We start from the raw sequence: 27,655 nt of genomic DNA on the forward strand, positions 1-27,655 counted from the left end.
ATATAGCGCCAAATCACAACAGCAGTCGCCTCCAGGTGCTTTATATTGTAGATCGTACAATAATAGATACAGAGGAAAACCCAACAATCTTATGAACATATACTGGTCTTCCCAATTCACACCCCAAAAAACAATTCCATTTTCCTTTACACACGCGTGTGCTCTGGTTTGTAAAAATAGGAATCCCGTCTCCTCCTCCGCCTGAACACAGTAAGTCACCTTTGGAAACTCCATGGTCACGTGACGTGGGTGTATTTAATCACGGAATTTCAAAACATCTACCGTTTCTAAACTCGACATGCTGTCGAAACAGAAGTATCGAGCGTCGCACCCAGATTCACCTGCAGTGCTCCACCCCGCTCGTCGGTAGTACTGTGATACTCTGTTTTGCAGTTTTTCTTGACTACAGAGAGGAGTCGACTGGAAAATACTTTTGTTGCAATGGCTCTTCCTGTGTTGCTGCTGCTGTGCACTGCTCCGCTGGTCCGGGGCCACGGCTCAGGTGTGGTTATAGACAGCTGTGAAGACATGGAACTCCACCACTCTGGGCTGAGCCCACAGACTGCACCGTCACCCTTCACTGTCACTACAGAGCAAAGGCGCTACGGACTCGGAGAGGATGTCATAGGTAAGTAAACATGAGTGAGAGAAAGCTTGACGGCCGTTGGTATGTCACTCGATTCAGTGGTTTATAAGGAAATGAATTATTGGTGAAATTTGTAGTGTGTTTTGGAGGTGATTTTGTGGGAGATGGCAAACCAGCGTGTGAACTATGATAAGATAAGATAAAACTTTATTAATCCCTCGGGTGGGTTCCTCTGGGAAATTCGGTTTCCAAAAGCACAGCACCGACAGAAGTTACAGAATATTATATATATATATATATATATATATATATATATATATATATATATATATATATATATATATATATATATATATATATATACACATACACACACAGAGACATATATAAATAAAATATACGAAGGGGATAAATAGGAATAAAAATACAAGTTACAATTTGGGATGTTTTTTGGAGATTAGCTTGTAATATAGTACAACTTTGTTTTGTGATCATCACATGACTGAAAACTGTCTGACTCTGAATAAAATGCAAACTGTTAATTGGGAGTTTGTTCTAGTTTATAGTAATAATACAATAAAGATGACTTGTACTTTAAGGTATTTCTTCAGCAGTGTAAAACAGAATTGTTTTTTAGCTGGTGAGAATAAAAACTCAGTGGACCCTTTCTTTGGTCAGATTCCACCTCTTAACCAAAAAGAGTTGACAGTATTGTATCTCCTGGATGAGGGTGGGTGGGTGGGTGGGTGTGCGTGCGTGTTTCCGTTGACTAGGTTGGCTAGTGAATGAGTTTTACACTTAAATAAATTTTAAATTATATATTTAAAGTATTAATCTAATTTAAAAATGTATTATTTGTCTTTAAATCAGAAATTTTATGAAAGCATTGTGATAAGTATGGTTTGTGGCTTGGCTGCAGAGGAGGGCTGGAACAGCAGGTTCAGGGCATCTTGACAGGGGGAGGTTGGCAAAACAATATGCTTTCTCTATTTTAGTAACCGCTTGTACCGACATCATGCTGCTGAAGTGGGAAATGAAGCACAAGCATAAACAACATATACCCGAGTTGTGTTGGGTCCTTTCGTGTCATGGTCCTGAGTGTGGTGACCCAGTTTTTGTGTTTTGTGCTCGCCTCTGTCAGTGCAACACGTTCTCACTCCCAACTCGTCAAACGTGTGACGCATGGTCAGGCTCCCTCTGCTGCACTTATGGACGCGCAGGGTACCCCTCTCGCGTCGGGAATTGACGTGAAGGGTCCTCCGATTGAAGAGATTGCCGGGAAGTGCCTGTTGTCGGTATATTTAGACATTTTCCAAATCACATTGTAGTGACGTATACAGAACACAATAAATTATATAATGTAAACAACTACCTGAAAAACAGGTAGAACGATACTTTTGTATGGTTTATTGCATTTACGGAGGGAGTGATGTATGCTGGGTAATGGCACAGCTAGCTACTGGGTGACTTTATTCACCCGCTTCGGCTGTTATCAGTCCATACATTAGCGTTATTAGCACAAACCAGTCCCATAGATATGGGCCATCTCCTGCTAGATTGTTCAGAAGGTTGTTCTCATCCATCCAGATGGAGGATCACTAACAGGAGCGTGGGAAGACTCCAGAATCCACTCTGGCTGGAATCCGGTGGATATGCAGTGTGTACAGGTAAGACCATTTAAACGGACAGCATTTATAGAATGACTATTAAAAGTCAGCGAGTGTCAGTAATGTTAATGTGGTTATGTTAGTAATACACCGAGTGCTAATATAACAGCTTTAAGATGCATTTGTAGATGTTATTACGTGTTTTACCGTCTTTATGGTGCTAGCTTAAAGTTACGGTGTAAACGTTAGCTTATATTGGAGGAAAGCTGTTACTGGTTAAACGATGTTAGCACAGAAATATTAGCTTCTGTCATGACTGATGAAGTTGCTGGTTAATAAAGTTTTCAGTAAAGTGTTTAATCGCAGCCACAGATTGACAGCAAATATCTCGGTTAGCTTCAGTGCATCTATAATAAATATGTGCAAGTTTCAGTGCTTCGTTTAAACTGTATGATACTTATACTGACCCAGGGTCAGTGTAAAATACAATCCTAGCTGTGTGAACAAAGCCTGGCTCCTTTAATCCTGCATGACAAACCTCAGGATGCAGGTTATTATTACTCTTTCCTGCTGGCACACCTGTCACACCTGAGAGTCAGCTAGAAACTTACAGTGATGTGGACATCATGCAAAGACTGCCAGACTCTGTAATACTGCAAATGATCAGTGACTCAGGTTAACACTAAACTTTAAACGGCACCTCTGTGTCTCTGTGTGCTGAACATCTAGGATTGAGTCAGGCTGCATCAGCTGAAGCTGTTATTTGTATATATCAGTATTTTTTATTCAGGTGTGGGGAAAATACGTAAGACTGCAGTGAAGCGATGCACCAGATTAATCCCTGGCCAAAGGTATCGTACTTAAATCAGACTACTGATCCAGCCACATCAGCCTTTTGTGAGGTCTGTTTAAAGTAGACTAAAAGTGAACTGCAGGTTCCTGAGAGGTGGACTGTGAGCACAGAAACACATGTTCATACATACAGCTGCAGCAAACTTACATTAATTTTAAATAGATTTGTTACTCTGATGTCTGTCTCTGTGTTAGTCCTCTGACAGACTGGTGACCTGTCCAGGTGTGCTCTACCTGTGACTACTGGGACAGGCTCTAGCCTCTGTAATAGAAATGTTCTGTTATTCTCATTTTAAGTATTTAAGTGCTTATGCATATGCTTAGTTGTGACACTGTTATAGACTGTTCAGTGAAAGTTTCTAAAACTAGATGAACTTACTTCAGCGTCAGCAGTTTGAGAAAACAACTCCCTTTACAGGTGCTGACAAGGCCAAGGGCACAAAACAGCTTAACCATTGATCCGTTGAAGTGTGGTAGGATCAGTTTGTAACTTCCTCCCTCTTCCTTGGAATGCATAAAGGAGGAGGAGCACAACTTCTGTGGCAGCGCTGACATGACTGAACTGTGATGTTTGATGTGTGTTGGCGCAGTAATAAATAGCTTGATCACAGCTCTTTCTGTGTTGCAGACTTTATTTCAAAAATGTTGTGTATCTCGTGTTCTCTGGGCTTTGTTGTCCTCAGTCTTTTTGCAGGATCAGAAAACAAAACCAGGAGGCGCGTAAATGTTTCTTTTCCATGATGTTTCTTCAAATGTTTCTTCTGGATGATGATAAGACTGTGACACAGGATGCCACCTTTGGTCTTGTGATGAAGCAAAGCTCAGGAAGAAGTGTGATTAAATGGTACCCACATGTGTGCTGCTGAGAAGGATGTACAGGGGCACCTGCAGCCAAATCCAAGCTTCAGGTTAGTTGTAGTTGCAGAACGCTATAGACTGAGACAGCTGAGGCATCAAATGTTTGATTAAACGGATGAAAAAGAGAAGTTTCTTCCCTATAATTATCACTTCTTAAAATCTGTAGCAACTTCAAGTCTGTCAGCGTGCTGAGCATGCTCAGAATGTGACAATATATTTTTGTTCAATATTTAATTTCTTTCAGTTGCAATTGTTAAATGAAAAAAAAATAAAAATATATTCTTATAATTTAGCAAACTAATTTATCAAAAGAAATATACATATATCTGTATTAGTTTTAATAAATTAATTTGACAGCTGTATTGAAAATACCATATTGTATTCATACAGAATCAGTTTGGTATCATTGTTTGTCTTTTCACTGATTGTTGAAACTAAGAGTTGCTTTGATCTGTTTAGATCTAAAGTATCCAAAGTTGAGCTCTGATGTTTCTTCACCCTTGTGTGTGTGATATGTGATTCCTACATGCTGGCAGAGCAGCAGTTTGTGCTCACAGATGGTGACGGTGTGGAGAGACGGTGGTGTTTCCTCAGAAGAACCAGCAGAGTCACTCGCTGACTGATGCTCGTCTGCACTGCACAGAGGAAATCAACTGACCGAGGTTTGTCCAGTGACGTGTTATGAATGTATATTTGTTTTATGCTTACAGTTATGTTTTTCTTGACAGAGGCTCTGCAGAGGTTAGACAAAGCAGAGAAAACATGTGCTTTACATTTTACTGTGATTTATTGAAATATTTGTTGCCTGATGTTCAGCAGGAATGGAGAAATGGAATCAAAGGGAGATGTTTTTGCTGTTTTTGTAATGATGTAAGTAAATCTTCAATATTATTTATTTGCTTGGTTATATTAGGAGTGTTTCTGAGTAAGGGTGGAGGAGTCATTATCCAGGTAAAGTGACGTGGATCAGTGGATACACTTGTCTCCCCTTTAAAGGAGACACTCTTAGAGAGAGACGATTAGAGTCATCCTTAAATGTTAGTGCTTTCAAATACACAAACATTTTTAAAGGACAAAAATGAACATCCAACTTTGACTGTAATACAAAATAAATCTTTGCATGTGTGTTTTCAAACTCTCAGATGGGCAGCATATCAGTCTTGGACTGTCTAACCTGCCGGAGCAGCACTGAATGACCACCACACATGAGCATGTTCCTGCAACATTCAGCATCTGATCCTTCATCTGTGTGCTGCTGCTTTTGGTAAGTAGAGTTACCCAACTACAGTAACTCTAAACACATGCCATCCATTTCTAACGGCCTGGTTACTTCCTGTCAGTTACTTTAGAAACCAAGTGGTCACCTGACCTAACACTGTTTCTTCTTTTTCCCCTTAATGTTCAAGTGTCACATGTCAAACAGCTGGAGAGGAAACTACACCAGTGTACTGGGATGTTTCACCAACACGTGCCAGATGCTGTTCCTTCATGGTGACATCACCAGAGACAGCCCCACCCACCTCAGGACCTCGCCATTGATCATGATGATTATAATGATGACAGCGAGCGGAACTAAGACTGTAAAAATCCACGACCAGAATTTTTCTTTCTAATTATTAATGAATACTGAGAGCCTCTTTCTGTGTTTTGTCTTTGTTTTTTTTTACCTCATTTGTTACTAACAAAGTTCACAAACTCACACAGTTTACATTCTGTATGTTTCCATCTTTACCAGCCACACTCTAACTGCATTTAAGAAAATGATCCTTAGAAATCGTCCTTTTTCTCTTTTGTAATTGATGATAATTCAGTGAATATACTGCGCTGCTTCCTTCTATTGCGTCACACATTGCTTTATGTTTTTCAGTGTCCAGTTATTTTTTACTGCTGTTTGAATTCTCTGTATGTTTGACCCTGTAGACTGTTTGATGGACTGCTTGTCTTCCTGTTTGTTACCGCCGCCTGTTTTTTAATAAAGATTTGGATTTCTGACTTTAACACAGCCTCTGCGTGTCCTCCCTTTGTGTCCTCTTCCTCTGTGAATGTGTTGCATGTGTCACAGATTCATTTTATTAACAGCTTTCCCACAGTGAGTTGCATCAGCATTCATTCACAGCACATTTCAGAAGGATTCAGATTAATACAGTGATCTTACAGTCAGAATGATCCTGACAGAGTGCCACTGTAAATGATCTTTCATCAGGTAAATTTTAAAGTTCAGTATTTCAAAGCAGGAGTTATGAAGAATCATGCTGGCATTAGGACTAATAATATGTACTTAAAGTCAAAGTTTTTTAATTATGCTAGAATATTGGAAGACAATCAACTTTTAGTGTTTTCCGCATATTAATTATTCTGAAATAGAGACGGTGACCCTAACTGTACAGAAGCACTGAACAGCTGACAATCTAACAGACATCATTGGCCTGAGCTGTCATGCACAGTGAGTCTGATCCTTTGCTGTGAGAGTCTGACAAGCATGTTTCTGGTCAGTTTGGAAGAAATAATATCACAATGTTGATCTTTTTTCCAATATTCCTTCTCTTTTACAACAAACTGTGATCAAAGCTACTTATGTTCACAGCATGTAATAATACTGACAGTCCAGGGCACTGTGGTCTGTTGAGCTAGGGTTAGGGTTAGCAATTCAGACATATGTAATCAATATTAAACGTCTCTGACGTGGGCCACTGTCTGCAGTGTTGGGAAATCCATACCAGGCTGGAACGAGTCAAGGTAGGTGAGCATCCACGAGAAGACACAGCAGATGCATCCTACTAATACTGACAGGACCAGGAGACTCCAGAAACCGAGCATGTTCTCTTCAGTGCCATCCTCGCCTGTCACCCTCTCTGCCCGCAGCTCTTTGAGTATGGGGTAGATAAGGGCGCAGAGAAACCCTTATTACTAATTCGTATTATAATTCAATTTTCATGAAATATTCATATTCAGTATCGGTCCTTTTATATTATAACCACGTATCCACCCAGGCTCACGGTGGGGCAGGGCTCTGTCCTGGGATGCTTGAGTACAAGGTAATGTACACCTGACCAGGTATCCAGTCTGTCAGAATTGTTTTCAATATTTGGTTCAAAAACACGAGTGACAACAAAAATCCAACTAGGATTCTTGCATATGATGAATGAAGTCTGTCTTTGACTGTATTGTCCAGCTGATCCATCAAACCCCCAGCAGGTGAACCTTATTCATGACATAACACGGCAACAATGTAAAAAATTAAACAGCAACAGTCTAAATGTAAAGTGCATTCTAAAGTCCTCTTCAATAAATCATATGCAAAGAGTCATTCAGGACTGTAAAACGTGAACTACAGAACCCAGAGTCTTCATCATTAAATCTCTGGTTGCTTCATTTTTCTATCCTATATCAGATACTTTAAGGTTAGGTTAGGTAAAGTTGCATTCTCATGGTGAGGCAAAGTGCTTTATGTGTGTGTGTGCGTGTCATGAACGGCTATAAAAGGCCTATAATTAAAGAACAAAGTGGGGTTTGAGTTCGAGTTGCGGCAGACTGTCACTACTTGTAAATGGAACGCAGCCTTCCTGCGGCGGACAGCTAATAACAGGAATCGGACGCGGTCCAGCCAAGTCCACAGCAACCACCATAGCAACCGCCTAGCATGACCTTAAAAACATATTCTGTCTTCATAACTATCAAAAACATGAAATGATTTGCAAAGTGTTTAAGTGTTACAGCTGCAGAGAGCTATGGCGGTATCTTTGGAAGCTGTTTGCATAGCTAATAATATACGATGTAACCATGGAGACAGTCAGTCATGTGAGCTAGCGGTGCACGTTTACTACAGTGAATAAGGTGATTGTGTGCACAGCGTCCACACGCTGCAGAGGGTAAAGACATTACTTCAATATTGTTTTATATTTGCCTTCTGTTGACCATCACCTCAGGTTCACCATTACAGTTTCAGCAGACAGATGCACACTGTCTAAATATGAACACACTCAAAAACTCATGTCTCAGAAATAAGCACAGCTGTTCATGTTTGTCATTAGAGTTTTATTTGTAAGAAAACTATGAACTTCATATTGTGCATCAAACAAAAGAACATTTCACAACTCTGAGTCAACAGAAATGTCTCTAATGTAGACGTGTACAGTGTAGTGTAAGCATTAAAAGATCATAAAGGAAACACTAACATTCATGTGAAACTAATTGTAATAAAAAAATGAACAGGTGGTTTATAGATGTAAAAGAAAGAATCTGAAAACAACACTTTTTTGGTCTAAGTGATCAAAGTAGAAAACAGAACTGATGTTCAAAAACAAACCGTAGCTGCACTAATATTACACATCTCCATTGTTGTGGTGAACAGACATGTTGCTTTTAAAACCACATGCAGTGTGTGACCGTGACTGTTCACTGAGACCATGAACGCCACTTCGCTGAAGCCTTCGCCTTCTTCTTCTTCTTCTTGCCATTAAATTGGAAGCAGAAGCAGCACGAGCTGCTTTGATCTACTGAAAGGAAAAAGCAGAATATCTGAGTTGAAACCAGTCAGCTGAAATCATTAAGACAGGAACAAATTCAATGCAGTGTCTCAGGTGGCTTAGCCTGTTACAACTGTTGATACAAGCTAAATACGGTTAACACACAGTGTCAGGGAGCTCCAGTGTGGGAACTAGTGGCTTTAGGTTTGTAGTCATTTAACTTTCATCCATTCATTCATTTAATTCAGGAGGAAGAAATGTCAGGTTGATGCAGGCTGGTTACATGCATTTGGTCCCATGCTGTCTTTAACTAAATGACTTGGTTCACTTTATGGCTGGGCTGTATGTGGGGTTATATCATGTTATTTGGGCAGGAGTACCTGTCCCCTGTTAGACTTAGAAAGTTTCTCCATAAGTAGAGCTTCTAACTCTTCTAGCACATCTGTGGCTGACAGCTTTTTGGTGGCTCTTTTTACCCCACACTGGTTGTGAGTGTGTAAATAGCCCCACTAGTTCTTTTGGGTTGCAGTTAACTTGGGAGGAAGAGGTAGGTCTGCCATGACTAGATGTATAACAATTATCTGGGATACATAAATTTCATAATGCATGCATATATCTCTATAAACCTGCCTGAGGGCTGCCATTTTTTACATTCAGTTATTTCTTTGTTGAATCTAAATAATGAATGTGTTACAGTTAAACTGACACTGATCAGTGTGAATGGCTCATTGGGACACAGAAACCTTTAAATTAAACCCATCACCTGATATCGAGTGTCAAACAATATCAAAGCTGTAAAAGCTCTTTACAGTCAGAATTTATAAAACTATGATTGTAAATTAATTCAAACAAGTGAGCTTTTCTCTTTGTGCTGAATATCAACACTGTGGTTTCTTAGACTGTAAGCTTTACTTTAGCACAACCAGTTGTAGAAGCTGCCACTCCAAATGTCTTTTGATAACAAGAAAAAAATACCTTTTCAGTCCACGGCCTGAAGTTCTTCTCCGACATCTTCTGCCATCAGCTTTGTCTGCTGGTTTGAAGACAATAAACCACAAAAAAGATGATTTAGTCACTTTGTCTGCATCATGCAGCTCGAATGTGTCGTGTAACGATGTTGAATAGCCGTCGTTATCCCTCTGCTGTGTCAGCAGGATTGTACTGTACAGCATCTCATTGATATGTGAGGAATGCTAATGTAACACGATAACAGACTTACATCATTAAAACATAAAGGGCAGGAGATATTTAGATATTTTTATATTTATATTACATTTTATAGCTGACGGATATTACTAAATAGATAGAATTTACTAAATAGCTGGATGAACATGAAAAATATGTCTATAATCACAAATGACCATGAGAGCCAGTAGAATTAATTCAACTGGACACTCGAAAGACGTCCTTAAATGCTCTTTAAGTGGCAGAACAAACGAACAAACACTTAATTGCTTACTTGAGATGAAATCTGCTCAGCTACTTTGAAAACAGCTTCTAACTGGTTCCTCCTGTAACAGGATGACTGCTCAGGGGTAAGGCCATCATGCAATCCAGCAACCTTTATGGTTCTGCTTTGATTCACCAGGAACTATTAGGGAAACCTTCCAGCGCCTCCTGTGAAAGACACAGGCATAAACACACAAACATTTATTAACATGTTCCACAGTCTTCCAGTTTGATTTTCTCATCCTGTGGACAACAACGTACATGGATGCAGGTTTATTGTTGACTTTTGTAAGGTTTATTTAGTGAACATATCCAGCTGCAGCTCCACTGTGATCCTGAGCTGGATAAGCACTTAAGAAAATGTGTCAATAAATGGACATACATCAACTTACTATATTTATCCAAACAGATGGGACCAATAATGCTTCACTGAGTTAGAGACTTTAATGTCTCTTCTATGTAAGAATGTCTCGTGCTGACATACTTGCAAACTTGACAACAAAGGTTTTTCAGACTGCATGTAGCTGTCCTCTATGTCAGCTCACACATTTACATTCATGTCACACTTATTTCTGCTTTCCCATTTTATAATTATTACTTACATTTTGATTATAAACCTTGAGTTTGTAAATGATCAGATTACATAATTGGAATACAATGTATCCAATTCAGGGTTGCGGGAGGATGAAGCCTATCCCAGCTGATACAGGACAAAGACAGGCTGCCAGTTTATTACAGGGCTAACACAATATGTGTAACAGAAAATCCACTTAAATGTTTGATATTTCTTATAATAATCATAATTATGACTATTATTTAAAGGTTTCTTTATAAATACATTTTGATTTTTTATAACCTCTAAAATATAAACCTGAGCTGTTTCAGATTCTGACCTCTGACCTCACTGCAGCTCCCTCTTGGAAGTACGTCTGCTTCTTGTCTTCCCCCAGTGTTGACCGCCTGCCCTTGATATCACGTACTGTACCTGAGGAACAAAACAGGACAAACACTTGCCTTCATTTAAGAAGTACATTCATACAGAGGTAATCTATGGAAACACACTAGTTCACCCTTTGGGAGGAATCAGTTCCTGTGAAACATTTCTGTAAATGAACATCATGTGGAGAATGAATGAAATGAGTTCTTCAGGTGACTCAGCAGTCCCACACTGACAAATGAAATCTAGTTAAACTATTAAGCATATTTGCTCTTCTGAAATCTGTGTTAAACAACAACAAACATAAATTAGTAACAAAAATACAGCTGAGTAGAGGCTTTACAAACCACCAGCAGCCATAATGCTAAATTTTAATCTTCAAATGTTTCTGAGCCGTCTTCAACCTGCTTTTAACACATTAAAGTCCCACAGTCAATGCAGCCTGACCCAATCCTAGATGTTCAGCACACAGAGACACAGAGGTGCCGTTTAAAGTTTAGTGTTAACCTGAGTCACTGATCATTTGCAGTATTACAGAGTCTGGCAGTCTTTGCATGATGTCCACATCACTGTAAGTTTCTAGCTGACTCTCAGGTGTGACAGGTGTGCCAGCAGGAAAGAGTAATAATAACCTGCATCCTGAGGTTTGTCATGCAGGATTAAAGGAGCCAGGCTTTGTTCACACAGCTAGGATTGTATTTTACACTGACCCTGGGTCAGTATAAGTATCATACAGTTTAAACGAAGCACTGAAACTTGCACATATTTATTATAGATGCACTGAAGCTAACCGAGATATTTGCTGTCAATCTGTGGCTGCGATTAAACACTTTACTGAAAACTTTATTAACCAGTAACTTCATCAGTCATGATAGAAGCTAATATTTCTGTGCTAACATCGTTTAACCAGTAACAGCTTTCCTCCAATATAAGCTAACGTTTACACCGTAACTTTAAGCTAGCACCATAAAGACGGTAAAACACGTAATAACATCTACAAATGCATCTTAAAGCTGTTATATTAGCACTCGGTGTATTACTAACATAACCACATTAACATTACTGACACTCGCTGACTTTTAATAGTCATTCTATAAATGCTGTCCGTTTAAATGGTCTTACCTGTACACACTGCATATCCACCGGATTCCAGCCAGAGTGGATTCTGGAGTCTTCCCACGCTCCTGTTAGTGATCCTCCATCTGGATGGATGAGAACAACCTTCTGAACAATCTAGCAGGAGATGGCCCATATCTATGGGACTGGTTTGTGCTAATAACGCTAATGTATGGACTGATAACAGCCGAAGCGGGTGAATAAAGTCACCCAGTCGCTAGCTGTGCCATTACCCAGCATACATCACTCCCTCCGTAAATGCAATAAACCATACAAAAGTATCGTTCTACCTGTTTTTCAGGTAGTTGTTTACATTATATAATTTATTGTGTTCTGTATACGTCACTACAATGTGATTTGGAAAATGTCTAAATATACCGACAACAGGCACTTCCCGGCAATCTCTTCAATCGGAGGACCCTTCACGTCAATTCCCGACGCGAGAGGGGTACCCTGCGCGTCCATAAGTGCAGCAGAGGGAGCCTGACCATGCGTCACACGTTTGACGAGTTGGGAGTGAGAACGTGTTGGTCAGTGCGCCCCAGGGCAGCTGTGGCTACAATGTAGCTTGCCATCACCAGTGTGTGAATGGTCGGATGACTGAATGTAGTGTAAAGCGCTTTGGGGTCCCTAGGGACTAAGTAAAGCACTATACAAATACAGGCCATTTATCATTTTGATTATTGATATTATTTTTATTATGTTTGATTACTCCCAGCTGTGCTCTCCTTCTGTGTGTCATTCCCTTGTTTCTCCCTTGTGTATGTAAGCCCTGTGTTTTCCTCTGCCTCTTGTCATGTTGTCCCAGTGTTTCTGGTTTCCATTGTTCCTATAGTCTTTCTGTTTCTAGTTATCCAGTGTTTAGTTCTTAGTTTCCATGTTCAGGGTTTTGGCTTGTTTATGATGAGTTTATTTTATGGAGTATTTTTCCCAGCATATAAAGCTGCTGCTTTAAGTTTCCTTTTCCGTGTACGAGTCCTGCATTTGGGTCCTTCATCCTGCCTGCCACACAGCCACACATGACATTTTGGATCATGTTGGAGCCCTAATCTGTGCAACCAACTGAGGCGCTTGGTCAGATTGTGATGCAGCTGGTGGCGACGCAACAGGAGCAGGCAGCAGTGCATCGCAAATGACTGGTGATGCTGCAGCCCCAAGTCGAACATCAGACAGAGGTGTTGGAAAACTCCCCCGCCATTTCCCCCATGACGCTTACCGGATGGTGGAGAAGGAACACCCCTAGGGTGTTTCTAGGGGTCTTTGTGGCTACAGAGGAGGCGTGCCGGTGGCTGGGTAAAGAGCGAACCCTCCGCTTGTTGCCGCTGCTCTCAGGGAAGGCCCAAGCTGTTGCTGTGAGCCTTCCCGCCACAGCGATGACAAATGATGTGATGGCTTGGCCTCCCAAAGATCATTGGCACTGCTTCTGGCATGTGGAGAAGCAACTGGCAAAGTGACTTCATGATGCTGCAGTCAGGTGGTTGCAGCCGTGGCTCTTCTGTAACTGGCCGGCGAGCCTCAATATTGTGGTGACATCGGCGCCACCCTTCCCCTGGTATAAGAGAGACATACTGGGTTCTGGTAAGGTACCAAGGGTGTACACGCCAGGTGCTGGTGGACCAAAGCATAGACAACATGTGCTGAGTCATGTCGGGTCCTTTCACAGTCTTAGTCGCGCCAGCTTTCTGGAGGTGTAAGTGTGATAGAAAGCGAAATGGCTGCCATTTAGCCCCAAGCAAGCTGCCTGATTTAGGCATTGTACCAGTCTAAGTTAACAGTTCATCAGTATATTTTAATGAAACTTTTGTAACTTACGGTAGATGTTTTTCTGTGTAAAACAAATGGCAGTGGATAAAGCAGCTACAAAGTTCACCTTTTTCCCCACGTTGGTGCTTGTTAAACAGGGAGACTGAAGGACTCGAGTAAAGGTTTTAATGGTGGTTACATTTCGAAGTGCTGCTGTTTTGGGCGCTAGAAAAATGTTTTCTTTCACTCCACATGAACCTCTTTGCTCTTTGTGTTGTGTGTAGACTGACTCGGGCTCCATGTTAAACTGTGATAACATCATTGTCACTGCGGCTGTTGTGTTATCAGTTTTTTTTGTGTAAACAGAGGCTGCTTGGGCTTAAGGCTGTCATGACTGTTATGCACAGCCATGCTCCTAGAAACATTTCTATTGTAAATATGTTTTAGCCGCAGATGTGGGCGACACGCTTGCATTTACATGTTGACAACTGAGCTCTCCAGTCATGCATTAAATGAAGCATCAACTCCTCCTAAAATCTTTGATAATTCTTTTTTCTTTCTCTTTTTTTGAAATAATAAAGGTATTTGAGTAAGTTGATCGTTGCAGCCCTAAAAGTGACTAAGGTTATTTTTCAAAAATCTTATTGTCAAAGAATAACACCAGTTTCATTCTTCTTCATTTTTGTTTTTCTGATTCCAAGTTGAGCTGCAGGGTCCAGCCTCTACACCATTTACTGGTTTCCTATTGGAGGCTAGAGAACTGGGAAGCAAGAGTCCTGTGGGTTCCTTTGCCATACCAGAAGGGGCTGCTCAACTCCTCACCTGCAGCCAGAGAGCTGTGAGTATTCTGGAAGTTAATTTGAGCAGCATGTTTATGTACTGGAACTTAAGTCTGCTATCAGTTTGATGCCAAAGTTTTTGCTGTCATTCTTTTTTTTTTAATATATTTATTTTTAAGTTTTCAATAACAATGTTCTTATCTGCCAAAAGTGCCATAATTGGCACCCCATTTATAACCGTCCCTTCAACATCTTTCCAGCCTGAGGAATAGGTTGGTGAACATAAACATATCAGGGGTCTTAATTGGGCTGCATAATAATAGTCACAAAGGCATTGTAAACTGATGCCCCATTTTTCTTCCAATAGTTGCATTGTTTTATATTTAATTCTTGCTCTTTTATTTTGCCAGATATACTTGGCCAATATTCTGTCATACCTCAAAATGTTTCTGTGGTATCCAAATCGGTAAGCTTTGAAATAGATACAGTAAGCGAGGGAGGACATTCATCCTAATTGATTCCACCCGAGACTGCAGCGTCAAGAAGGGAACAGTTTTCCATCTTTGCAAGTCTTTCTTAATCATTGAGAGCAAAGGGTCATAATTGGCTTCAAACAGTTTAGTTGGATCTTCAGTCAGCACAACCCCCAAATATTTGATGTGGTCTGAGTCCCAGTTCCATTTACCGTTATGCGTTTTTAATTTTAGTTGTTGGATGGTAGTTAAGCTTTAATACTTGAGTTTTATTAATGTTAATTTTATATCCTGAAAGAAAACCATAGTCGTCTAACAATCTCATCACATTTGAAAGTGATTCAGTTGGATTAGTCAAGAAAATCAATATATCATCAGCAAATAGGGCAACCCATGGGGGACCCCTGTTATTTCTACGCTTTGTCTTATATATTGACAAATAGAGAAAACAGAAGTGCGGAAGCTCCACATCCTCGATGGGTTCCTCTTTCTAGACTGTTCTAGACTGTTCTTTCTGCCTGTTGTTTTCTTAACCTTATGACAGAAGTTTTAATGCTTTTCCTCCTGTATCATAGTACCGTTGTTTTGTAAGCAGAAGGTTCTTTTGAACCTCTTCTATATTTATCGCATCTGTCTCCCTCCATACTTCCTTTATTTTTGTCCTGACTGAGTTACATAGTGAAACTGAGTGTTCTTTCACTAGTTTTATAAATGTACTTTCTAGCTCTTGTAGTTTTTGCTTTCTGCACTTCTTTAGCACAGAGGAGATGGCTATGATCTTACCACGAACTACTGCTTTTAAAGCGGATGATCTGATATCTTCGTGTTGGTGTTGTTCCCACATCATCATAATAAATGTTGTTCAAGGTTCAACATTGCAAGTGATCGATCACGTTGTTGTGACGTAATACTTTTGCAAGCCAAGTGAGTCATTCATTTATGAAATTCCAATGTTGCAAGGACAATATGTATAATACTTACCGTTTATTAAAGAACAGTATCCTGAAATGCAAAGAATTCAGAATTTTGCTGGATCGGCAGACAGAGGCGGTTTCTCGCAAGTTAAGTACTTTTTTTTTTAACGGCGTTTTTTTCCAAAGTATGGCGTCACAACAATGTGATTGGTCATGATGATGTGGGAACAACACCAACACAAAGATATCAGATCATGCTTTTAAAGCATCCCATAGTGTTACTTTTGAAACCTCACCATTATCATTATATTCTAAATAAGATTGAATTTCTAATTTCAAAATGTCTTTAACTTCAGTTGTATTCAGAATGTTTGTATTTATCCTCCAGATGGTAGATTTTGTTTCATTGTTTATATTAAGTGTCAAATACACAGGCTCATGAGCTGAAATGGTACAGGTATCGATGACACATTAAAAAAATAATCTGTACCTGTTGCTTTTAAACATCAGGAAAAAATCAATTCGGGAGTAAACATTGTGTGCTGAGGAATAGTGGGTATAATCCCGTACAGTAAGGTTATGTTCCCTGCACATATCTCTGTTTCAAATCTCCATATTTTGTTTCCTTCTTCTGTCTTTGTTTCTGTCTTCATTTATTTTTTTGTGCTATTTGTATTTATATGTTCTATTTCTATTGTATATATTAGTCGGCATCTATGGGTGGACAACAAAAAAAGAATTTCATTGCACGGAGAAATGCCTTTTCTTGTGTGACACATGACAATAACATCTTGAATCTCCATATATCCACTATTCCAAGCTCTTTCATGTAATTCTTAACCTTTTTACTAATGCTTTTAGTATTTGTCCTCCCATTAGAACTATCCATTTTAGGATCCAGTCTTATGTTAAAATCACCCCCACATATTGGGCTTTGGGTTGTGAATAGCTCAAGTATCTGTTAGTAAAATCCCCAGTTGCTACCTGGAGGCATATAAACATTTAGCAGACTAACTAAGACTCCATCTATTTTACCCTTAACCATAGTGTATCTTCCCTCCTTATCTTTGTGGTCGGAAATGAAATCAAAATTTACTTTATTGGAAAGCAAAATTGCTACCCCTCTACGCGAGGAAAAATATACCTTGGAGTGTCCCATTCTGTTTAATTTTGTATGTTCACTATCAGTGAGATGAGATTCCTGTATATATGCTATCTGAACCTTAGTCTTTGTCAATTGCAATAGCATGTTTGCTGTTTTAATTGGATTAATTATGCCATTTATATTCAAAGAGACAAAAATTATAGGCCTACTAGACATCTGACTGTATTACAACCACAAAATCTCTGGTACTCTGCTGCTCTGAGCAGAAAAGGGAAATGTATAACAACATACAACAAAACACCTAACAAATGTGGCTGAGTATAGAAAATGTGCAGCATTGTGCAGGAGAGAACATATGACTTACGTGTCCTATATACAGTGTCATTAGTTTTTGTGACAAGTTAATTAAAACTATGCAGCAAGGTATATTGTGTTTGGCATGTCACTTGCACTCTCTCTCCCTTTATGCAAATGTGTGTCCAGAACTCGGCTGTGTCCCACACATCAGGCTTTAATAGCAGCTACGTTCAGGTGACATGGAGATCAGAACCATCAAGAGACATCAAAGCTGTTCATTTCTGGTAAATGGTCTATTAATTACATTTTATTTACCAAATCATAACAACAGTTGCCTCAGGTGCTTTATATTGTAAGGTAAAGACCCTACAATCATACAGAGAAAACCCCAACAATCATCACTACTATTAGCAAGATCTTTGGCAACAGTGGAAAGGAAAAACTCCATTTTAACAAGAATAATTTCATTGTCTGCCTTGCTCAAATTAGCAAAGCACTTTCATAAAGCTCAGGTGTTTATACCCCAGTTCACACTGGTTTTGGTGTCGCTGCAGTGCATCCTTTGTGCAGAATTCTACAACATTTTGGATCAATGTGACGAGCCCTGTCCTGACCTTCACTAACGGCAGAGCTGCTAGATCTGCAGGTGCCCTCACTACATCCACTGACAATGGCAGTTTACAACCTGGATCACTTGTTGTAAGTAACAATGTCTGTTTTGAACATAGTTTGGTTGGCAGTTTCATCCTACAAATGGACTGATTTATTATCTGTTGGCTTAGAGGCTGATGGAAGTCTACCATCTTCTGTATTCTGCAACTCCTCTGGGACTGAGCAGCTCAGAAAATAGAGCAGGTTGTCTGCTTAGGTTTTGGTGGTTCACTCACCAGTTTCTCGAGTCTGTACGTCACAGTGCATGTGTGTGAATGGTTATAAGGACCAGTTTATTTACTACAGTGGTCTCAAACTTAAATGAGCTGTGGGCCACTGCTGACACTGTCATCTCATGTGAGGGCCAATTTAGTGTTCAAGTAGCACAAAAACAAACAAGAAAATGCCCACAAATATTTCCGAAAATGTAGCATTTTGTTTTTAAAATTTCCAATATTGTATAACAAGACAAAACTGCAAATGTGAATGCATTTTTTTCTCACTTTTACCAAACTGAAGCCTTTCATTGAACTACCAAATAAACAAATTGGTACTCTCTTTCTGGCCACACGCCAGATTTGGTGATTTGGTGCCGTATAAATAAAAAAATAAGATTACACAGTATATTCAAAATGATGATGCCAAAGTTTTCTCTTCCTGTGTGTGCAGAAATCAGCTGGACCCATCTCTAGTGCTGACTGTGGGGTCACCAAGGTGTGCTTCAGTCAGCCTTCAAACTGTGACCCAGCAGTCAGTGCTAGCTGTTATTTCATGTCAGCCAAGATGTTAGCCGGTGGTGAAGCTGTCCACTTTGAGATGACTGGTCCTTATGAAGGATATATTGCTTTTGGATTCTCTGATGATCAAAGAATGGTAATGTAAAGACAAAATTATCAGTCCCTTGAAATTAAAGTTAGGTTTTTGTTTATTTGTTTGTTTTTTAAGCAATAACAGCAATAAGCCTCTTGGTGTATTTGTATTTAAGAGCACCTGTTGGTGAAAAGCTGCTGTATCACAGTCATTGTTCACTTACCTCCAATTTGCATATTTCCTATAGGACTAATAAAATATTCTGATGATTCCCACCAATTTTGTGAGCAACGCTAAATCATTCACAACTTGTAAAACAGGCTAATTCATTCCAAATTTGTCTTTCCCCAGGGAAATGATGACATTTACGTTTGTGTTATGAAAAGCAATGGACAAGTTGAGGTGGAACATATGTATTCAACAGGACGATCAAAGCCACAAGTTCTTCCTCTGGTACTACATTTTTTGTGATAGCAGCGATTTATACAAGGCTAGAATGTTTCCATTCAGTTCTGTGGAAAAAGTGAACTGCATGTGTATTTTTTGTGAATTCCATCTTACTCCATAAATTACATCTGAGATTTATGTGTGTTTGTTTCCAACAGGGGAATGTTTATAATATAACAACGTCATTGCAGAACAGTGTCATCAGTTGTGTCTTTACTACCACAAACACAATTTCTATTGAGGGGACTTCTGGTTTCAACCAGTCCTACTACCTCTTGTTTTCCTATGGACCCAGCAACAATGGTAACATAATTTGATGTGTCAGATGGTTTGTTACACCAAACAAGTCAGTCTTTTAAACTGTTTGGAAAGGTCTCTTTCAAATGATACTTTGCAGGTGATCTAATAAGCACGTGTTTTTTATTGTTTACAATTGTACTCCAGTAAATACTTTTACTTGGAACGGTTATGCAGGGCCTTTGACTGTGGTTCCTTTTCCAATAATGTAAAAAGTGTCAAATGAGTTCACTTTTAATACCTCTGTCTCTACCAGTTTATGAAAATGAAACTTGTTTCATAGGCATGCAAAGCTTAGTCTTTTTCCTTAAAAGGAATCCTAACCCAGCTTGTATCTAAATAGTAGATTACAAACTTGCACCTACTCATGCATTAGCTATTAGCTGAATGTATTATATGCACATAAAGCTGATGCCTTTTGGCCATATTCACTCTCACCTTTTTTTTTTTTTTTTTTTTTTTTTTCATTATTCCAACCAATGGGGTTTTTTTTTTCTAGGCATGTTACACTTTTTCTTTTTCACATCAAGTTCAATGTCAGACTATTTCCTTTTATGTATTATTCACTCATGAATCCCACTTTCAATTTATGCCACCACAAGAGAGAGATTGGTTGTGGTATGTGGAAACGTATTCATAGCTTATTCTGTGAAATTTAAATGTTGGTATGGTTAAATGTTATCCTGTGTGACACTCACACATGCATACACATATACAAGTGTCTGTAAACTTTGATATATCTTTCCTACAGGATCAATAAGAATCCATATGGGTACCTTCACCAGCAATAAAAGGATCAATATTAATAATCCCCTTGTTGTTGGCAAAGATGATGTTCCTGATATCATCAAAGCTCATGGTAAGACCTTGCACCAAGTGATACGTGTAAAATAAAAATGTTTTTTAGTCCAAAATAATCTCAGCAAAGTCCTTTGTCATTTTTTGCTAAGCTGTTCACAGCTAAATGATTTGAAAGTCCTTGGAAGATAAATGCTACCAGGAACGTCATTTCATTTGTACTTTTAGCACGATTAAAGTGTTTAATCTATAATACTGAGTAGACTTGCAGTCCTTTAAATTGAACTGCACATGTTTCACAGACACAAGTTACACAAACAAGGAACCAAAACAGTGGATGAGGTTGGACACATTAGATGGGTGGTCTCTTAACAATAACTGTCCTTTTTCATGAGACAAGGATATGCAAAACAATAATTTATAACAATCTTCAGATGTTTGAAAACTAATAGAATTTTGAAGATGTGAAAAACATTTCTGTGCCGCTTTTCTGCTAATGGTATACCTGTAATTATGGCAATGGACTCAGTTTCTTGGCCCAAGGTTGCTGTTTGGCTGCTCACTGTCTATATTACCTTTGCTCTGTTGACTCATTAGTTTAAATCCAGAATTTGACGACTACTGTCAAATGTTTCTGCTCTAAATTTTTAGTCAGTTGACAGACCACATGTTTACTCCAGGGGAAGAAATTCATCTTAACTCCTAAAACAAAGAGAAGTGGAGAGAATTTCAATATTTAACTGTGTTTCAGGATCACTCATGCTGATTGCCTGGATGACCACAGGATCACTCGGCATGATGGTTGCCCGATATCTAAAAAAAATGGCCAAGGGAAAAAAAATGTGCGACAAAGATCTCTGGTTTATGGTGAGACATCATAGACAAAACCATGTATTATCTTTTCAATGTGGAACCAAAGTTTTTGTAAACTAAACTAGGCTTGAAAATAACTTAAACTTGGTGTGTTTCCAGAATAAATTTCATGACTAAAAATATTAACTTCATAAGTAATTTCAGATATCCAATCCAATCCAAGATATAATAGACTTGTAAGACAGCTTGGTCCAAGCCTAATGTTATCTGGACAAATGTATTGGTTTAGCTGCCACAGTATCATGCTGTATTCTTTGTGTTCCTCCAGGTCCATGTTGGAGCAATGTGTCTGACGGTAGCAGCCACAATCATTGCTTTCATCCTTGTGTTCGTTCATTCTCAGGACTGGTCTGGGGTTAGTACACTGACTCTGCTAGATTCTAAGAATCTTAGTTAAGTTATGGTTTTGTACTATTCATTACAGCGACAATCAAATGATAAAACCGTGTTTCTCTGTAATAATATTTATTTTCTTATTTATTCCAACTAAATTTTATGTGTTGTTCACACAGAATTGGGGGTAATTGTTGAATACAAATTGTTGATTATATGAATGCAAATACCCTCCAAATTATGTTGCAACATTTAGATTTCATTTAATCCCAGTTTTTAAACCCTATATTTAAGTACAAATGTATTTATATAGCACTTTTCAAGATCATTTCTGCAAAGTGCTTCACAATCAAAATAGTTAAGTTAAAAAGAACTCCAAACGTTCCTCATTGAAGATTTAGTTGATATTGCGTGGACATCAAGAGTTTTAATTACATTAGGCACAAACAAGGACTTTGTTTTCTGTTTGAAGAAAATTATCAGCCATTCATTTTTTTTAAATAGTCCAAACACCTATGCAAGACCTGTTGCTTAGAAAGTGCAAAGAGTGTGTTTATACACCACTTTGCATTTAATCCTTAGTTACTCTCTGGCTCTCGTCCATAACATTTTGCCTGTCGTGTCTCCCCATCACCTCCAACCAGTTGCAGCAGATGGCTGCATCACCTGAGCCTGGTTCTGCTGGAGGTTTCTAACAGAAAAGAAGGGAATATTTCCTTCCCACTATCACCAAAAGCTTGCTTCCACCAGTTGTAGTAGTGATGCAGAAACATTATGCCTTTTGACAACCAATCCACATATGAACAGGTTCAAGAAATAATTTGAGGGATAAATGGAATCTGTGGGCTGCATCCAGTTAGTTTCACTTTAGTTTTTTATAAAACAGTCATCTCATGGTGCTTTACATTAGAAGGATGAGCCAAGGGAGTTTAATATAATTCAACTTAATATGAATGCGATAACCATACCAACCAGGTATGGACCCCTCCAACCCTTGGCTTTGGTGTGCAGAAACAACTCCCGTGTAACAGTAGGACCCTCTGGCAAAACCAGACTGAAGGAGGACGATCATCTCCAGCTTTTGGTTGTGATGTGATTGTAGAAGAGAATAGCGACACCATGTAAAACCTAAAGGACAAAATGCAAACTATGGAGATGACAAAAAGTTGGTGCATATTTATAAGCCAATATTGCAAGTCATTAAGACAAAAGGCAAGTGGAGCAGAAGTGCCCCTCATGGGAGGTACATCTAGAAATGATTAAGTTCTCATGGTACTCTCAAAGGTACTCGTACTTTTCACTCTGGGGTTATTTGTGGAGGCTTTACCTTCACTTGGGTAGTAGAGCAAGTCATCTATCAAACAGAAGGTCCATAGATCAATCCTCAGCTCCTCCAGTCTGCAAGTTGCATCCACAGGCAAGATTAATATACCCCTTCAAAGTGTTTTTTTTTCTTTTCTCTTGATATTCATTAAGCACTCTTTAGTTGTGTGTTTCAGCTCTCAGACTGATATTTATGCCACATGATTAGCACTGTTAATGTGTTTGGTATCCAGGGAGCACATCCAGTGTTGGGGTGCCTGGTTATGATCCTCTCACTCATCCAGCCTATCGGGGCCTTGCTGCGCTGCGGACCACAACATCACCTGTATGTATCCATCTGTGTGTGTTTAATTAATATACTATATCATGCCTATACACATTTAAGAATACTCTGTTCAAATATTATTTAAAAAAAACTTAAAAATGGCCTCACTTTTTTTTTCTCTACAATTATTTAACAAATTTTGAAAACACGATAAACCAAAGGAATGGGGCAGTACATGCTTAATGACTAAATGCACTGCTCACGCGGCAAAGTGAGGTTATAAAGTTATTTGATAACCCTAAGAGTTGTATTCATACTTCAGCCATAAAAGTTTTTAAAATGTCAAACTTTTGCAAAGTGTAGCCTGCATGTGCTTTATCAGAGCACACTTTCACACTGAAACACCAAGTAGGAAACTAATTTGCACATGACTCGTGAAAGTTATTCCTTCCTCTTAGTAATAATGGTGCTTTTAATAAATATAGCCTGGTTGTAGCTTTGGAGGCCAGACTCAGTAAATGAAATATTTTTTAAGTGAAATATAGATTTAGTAAAATTGTATGTTCAGTAATGATACTTGTTTTCATAAATTGGATGCAGGAGAAATCTTAGACAAGAACTTCAGAAGCTGATGATTTTATAGTTCTTCTCTTTTCTTTGATAGGAGGTATCTGTTCAACTGGACACATTTTTTAAATGCGGTGGTAATAAAATCTATAGCTGGTAAGCTTGTGTTTTACTTCATTCTACCATCTTGCATATATGAATAGAATAGAATAGAATTCAACTTTATTGTCATTGCACATGCACAGGTACAGGGCAACGAAATGCAGTTTGCATCCATCCAGAAGTGCTTAGTGATATAGATATATTACAATATATATTAGCAATAATATAGATATGTAAGTATATTACAGAAATGGGTCTATTATGTTATAATGTACACGGTATGAAGTATGTTGTGAATATTCTATAACTACAAGTATGTACAGGCTGTAGTGAGTACAAGCTATGTACAGGATATGCTAACATTTTCAATAGCAGACACACTGTCACCCATGCTGCTCGTCTTAAAATGCCTGCTTCTTTGTGTCACACAGTGGCAGCCATATTTACAGGCCTGGACAGGATTGACAGTGATGATGGGTGGCTATTGAAAGTGATGGGTGGCTTCTTTGCCTGGGAAGTTCTCTTCATCATCATTTTGGAGGTCCATGATTGGGTAGTTAAACACAGAGGTAAGCCTTTTTTTTTTGCATTTCAGTGATGAAGGAAAAAATCATCACTACCCATATACACTTTAATGACAAAAACCAATCTAGACCCAACAGTCCATTTGCACGGTGAAGAGCCACCTGATCAGTTCAGCAGCATTTAGCTGACTGAGCGAAGAGTATAACCCCTGTACACCTCAGAATGTGGTTGGATGGGTAAAATAAACAGCACTGTATCACAAGATTTTCTGTGTATAACACAGCAGCATCAAATATTGGTATTTATGAATTGATGAGTGAAAACGCGTAAGAATGTCTCAATGGTAGTCTGCTGGAACAAAAGCTGTTACACTTTAACTGTGCTGAAGTACAGCGACAAAGGAATCTTTATCTTTCGATTTATTAAATGCATGAAAATACTCTGGGAATACTATACACGAAGGCTCAGCTCATGCACCACCAACCTAATGTTATCAGAGAGAACTTGCATTGAAATGTCTCAACTGAGACTATCCAATTTTGGACACGTGTAGTTTGACAATGCTGTGGCTCAATGTGTGGCTCAGTCACACAAATTATTAAAAAAAAATATGATCACAACCTCTTTGTGTCTACAAAAACTGGTTAATGTTTGGTGATTTTTAAAAAATGTTTTACCCCCCCGTGCCGCACACACTTTCCATGACCAATGGCAACTTGACATGCTAAATGTTTACATAGAGCTTCCAGCACATTGTTATCGTTCTGAAAGTTGTTGTTTTTTTTGTTTTTTTTCAATCACCACAACTACTCAACTCGACTCAATTTTATTTAAATTGATTTCAAATTGTTCTTCTTCTGTTAAAGCTTAAAACTAATATCATAACTCAACCTGTATAAATAAAATGATTAAAAACATAGCTGACTGCTTTAGTTCACTTCAGTTAATGTGCCCTGCAATATTTCACTGTTCTTTGCTCTGGGTTTCAGATGATACTGCTGATCAAATGGAATCAGCATTGGTAAGCTGAAAGAAATATAAAAGCAAGCAATCACTGATTGCCACAAGATGGAGTATTTCTAATATAATTTTACTTTTTTTTGTCAGGTCAAAGGTGACAGTTGCCTGATCGCTGTGTACCTTCTGGGAAACCTTTGCTTTTTGGTGGCACTTCTGGTTGGAATTGGAGAAAAATGAGCAGCAGCAGAATCTTCCAGAGTGTTTCCCTGTAGTTTTGTTGAATTTTATCATCAATTTTAACATACTTGATGAGAGACTGCACTGGAAATTCAGACCCACTGATCCATCAGTTGGCGAATCCTGGAAAGTTTCTCAGTAATGTCTTTAAAAAATATTACTTATGTTTTTTTTCTCTTTTGCTTTTAGTTGATAATTAAGGTGTACTTTCAATCAGCATTCAATTTCACTGGGCCAAGCATTACTGTCGTGTGTGTGTGTGTGTGTGTGTGTATAATATGTCTCACAGTTGCAAAGAAAGAAGTAGTTTCAGTCGCCTTTAGCCTCCACTCTGGCTGCCAGGTAAACCAGTTTCATTTTACAAGCTGGTTACATTTTTTAAGCCAAACAGCAATTTTGTATTAAAAAGTACTTTTAACAATTTTTCCTTTTACATTTTTAAATCAGGTCAACTCGACCCACATCATAATGGGAGGGTTAAAGCCCTTTTCACACATTAACATCTGTTAATATGACAGCATCTATGTATGAATCTGCACCTTTGTCACTTTCATTTGAAAAAAAAAAACTGTCATTGATTCAGCTCCTGAACTTCCCATTTAATGTACATTTTTTCATATATTTCTAATAATCTTGCTGTCAATAACAACTGACAATAAGACAACAAATTTTTAACTTCATTAAATTGAAAATTATGTATGTCAGTGTAGTAGTGTTAAATGCTTACCAGGTTCAGATGCAAATGAAGAAACTCCACTCAGGCAAGTCTGCTGGACCAGATGGAGTGAGTCCCCTCAAGGCCTGTGCCCCCCAGCTTTGTGGAGTCTTCCATAAACTGTTCATGCTGAGTCTGAAGAGGGTCCCAGTGCTGTGGAAGACATCAAGCCTCGTCCCTGTACCAAAGACGCCACGTCCCAGTGGCCCCCAGGATTACAGGCCTGTGACACTGACCTCCCACATCATGAAGACCCTGGAAAGGCTCATCCTGGACCAGATCTCACCCATTGTCAGACCACATCAGGATCCCATTCAATTTGCTTACCAGCCCCGTCTCACAGGACGCCATCATCTATCTGCTCAATCGTGTCTACATCCACCCGGACCAGCCGGCGAGCACTGTGAGGTTCATGTTTTTTTTTTTTTACTTTTCCAGTGCTTGGTGATAAGCTAACAGCGATGCAGGGGGATGCTTCTCTAGTGTCCTGGATTGTTGATTACCTGACAGGAAGACCACAATATGTGCGTCTTCCACATTGTGTGTCTGACAAGGTAATCAGCAACACAGGAGCACCATAAGGGACCATCCTCTCCCCCTTCCTCTTCACCCTCTACACCACAGACTTCAGCCGCTGCACAGAAACCTGCATCTTCAGAAGTTTTGATGTAAGTAAATTTGCGGTCAATTTAGACTCAATTCAAAATCTCCTACTTGGGACGAACACTAAATGTAAATAGCTGACTTTCTAAATAAACCTATCCATCTTTGCAAGGTCAATTTTTGCTTTCATTAAATTCCAAATGTTTAGCCATAATTAGCTTAGCTGTCCTACTCTTGTTACTGCTCTTTCCTACTGCTGTTACAATCAAATGAACATCTCTGCAAAGATAAATTAGCTGAGACCTTAGGTTGATGGTAGTTACTAGCAAACACAGAAACGTACATACACTATATAGTACAGTTCTATGATACATCACCAAATAGAACAATTTGTGGCAATGCAGACAAGCAGAGAAACAGTTTAATTCGTTTAATTTGTTCACTTGATCGGAGGTGTGTTTCCTGCAGATATACAACATCGGATCTCAATGATTTTAAATGAGTAAAAGCCCTTGTGCGTTTAACCGGATTATTTATACCTTTAACATTCCAGCTTATAAAACGAAGAGCAGATGACTTTGCGAGCTTGCCATTCAGGTACCAAAATGCAGGTGCAGAAAAAATATGTCCCAACCTCTGGAATAATAAATCTTTCGTGCTTGAATCGATACGGTCCAATATCGTCTTTTCAGAGCTAGCAATAGCTCTCATAATCTCACTCATGTCATGGGGTGGTGCCTCCGGTCTGTCCTCAGCATGGTCCTGTCAGGATCTGACGGCGCCCTGACCGGTCGACCTGCCAGTGTGTGTATATCTGTGTGCGTGTGTGTTGCATCTTCAAAAAATAAAAATACAATAACTGAGCCTTACACCGGAGTATCGTTGCACTGGTTTACTGAACCTTACTTTCAGGGCATGTACAGAACATGAGCATCCATTTTCTACTGCCTCCTACAGGACACACACT

At 39.0% G+C, this 27,655-nt stretch overlaps 1 protein-coding gene and 2 long non-coding RNA genes across 8 annotated transcripts; 2 read left to right on the forward strand and 1 right to left on the reverse strand.

Moving 5' to 3' along the window:
* Window positions 1-222: 222 nt before the first annotated feature.
* LOC101473488 (putative ferric-chelate reductase 1) lies at window positions 223-26,499 on the forward strand. The gene is made up of 15 exons (XM_076885860.1): window positions 223-628; window positions 14,316-14,452; window positions 17,369-17,466; window positions 17,737-17,881; window positions 18,503-18,706; window positions 18,995-19,096; window positions 19,249-19,393; window positions 20,139-20,246; window positions 20,937-21,052; window positions 21,327-21,413; window positions 22,948-23,039; window positions 23,644-23,702; window positions 24,080-24,217; window positions 25,163-25,194; window positions 25,281-26,499. The coding sequence occupies exons 1-15, from the start codon at window positions 442-444 to the stop codon at window positions 25,368-25,370; spliced, it is 1,740 nt and encodes a 579-aa protein (XP_076741975.1). The 5' UTR covers window positions 223-441; the 3' UTR covers window positions 25,371-26,499.
* LOC143419367 (uncharacterized) lies at window positions 3,698-5,890 on the forward strand. Of its 4 annotated transcripts, none has more exons than XR_013099334.1 (5): window positions 3,698-3,953; window positions 4,440-4,565; window positions 4,720-4,773; window positions 5,046-5,167; window positions 5,310-5,890. It is a non-coding gene; the product is annotated as an uncharacterized LOC143419367 (long non-coding RNA). The 4 variants fall into 4 exon arrangements; XR_013099333.1 differs by having other exon boundaries at window positions 4,723-4,773; XR_013099336.1 differs by having other exon boundaries at window positions 4,445-4,565.
* Window positions 7,924-12,399, reverse strand: LOC143419368 (uncharacterized). Of its 3 annotated transcripts, XR_013099339.1 has the most exons (6): window positions 12,250-12,399; window positions 11,878-11,957; window positions 10,712-10,803; window positions 9,829-9,986; window positions 9,345-9,402; window positions 7,924-8,399 (listed from the first exon to the last, which is right to left on the reverse strand). It is a non-coding gene; the product is annotated as an uncharacterized LOC143419368 (long non-coding RNA). The 3 variants fall into 3 exon arrangements; XR_013099338.1 differs by lacking the exon at window positions 12,250-12,399 and having other exon boundaries at window positions 9,345-9,399; window positions 11,878-12,243; XR_013099337.1 differs by lacking the exon at window positions 12,250-12,399 and having other exon boundaries at window positions 11,878-12,243.
* Window positions 26,500-27,655: the final 1,156 nt, after the last annotated feature.

This window comes from Maylandia zebra, linkage group LG1 (genome assembly GCF_041146795.1).
Source record: "Maylandia zebra isolate NMK-2024a linkage group LG1, Mzebra_GT3a, whole genome shotgun sequence".
Taxonomy (NCBI): domain Eukaryota; kingdom Metazoa; phylum Chordata; class Actinopteri; order Cichliformes; family Cichlidae; genus Maylandia; species Maylandia zebra.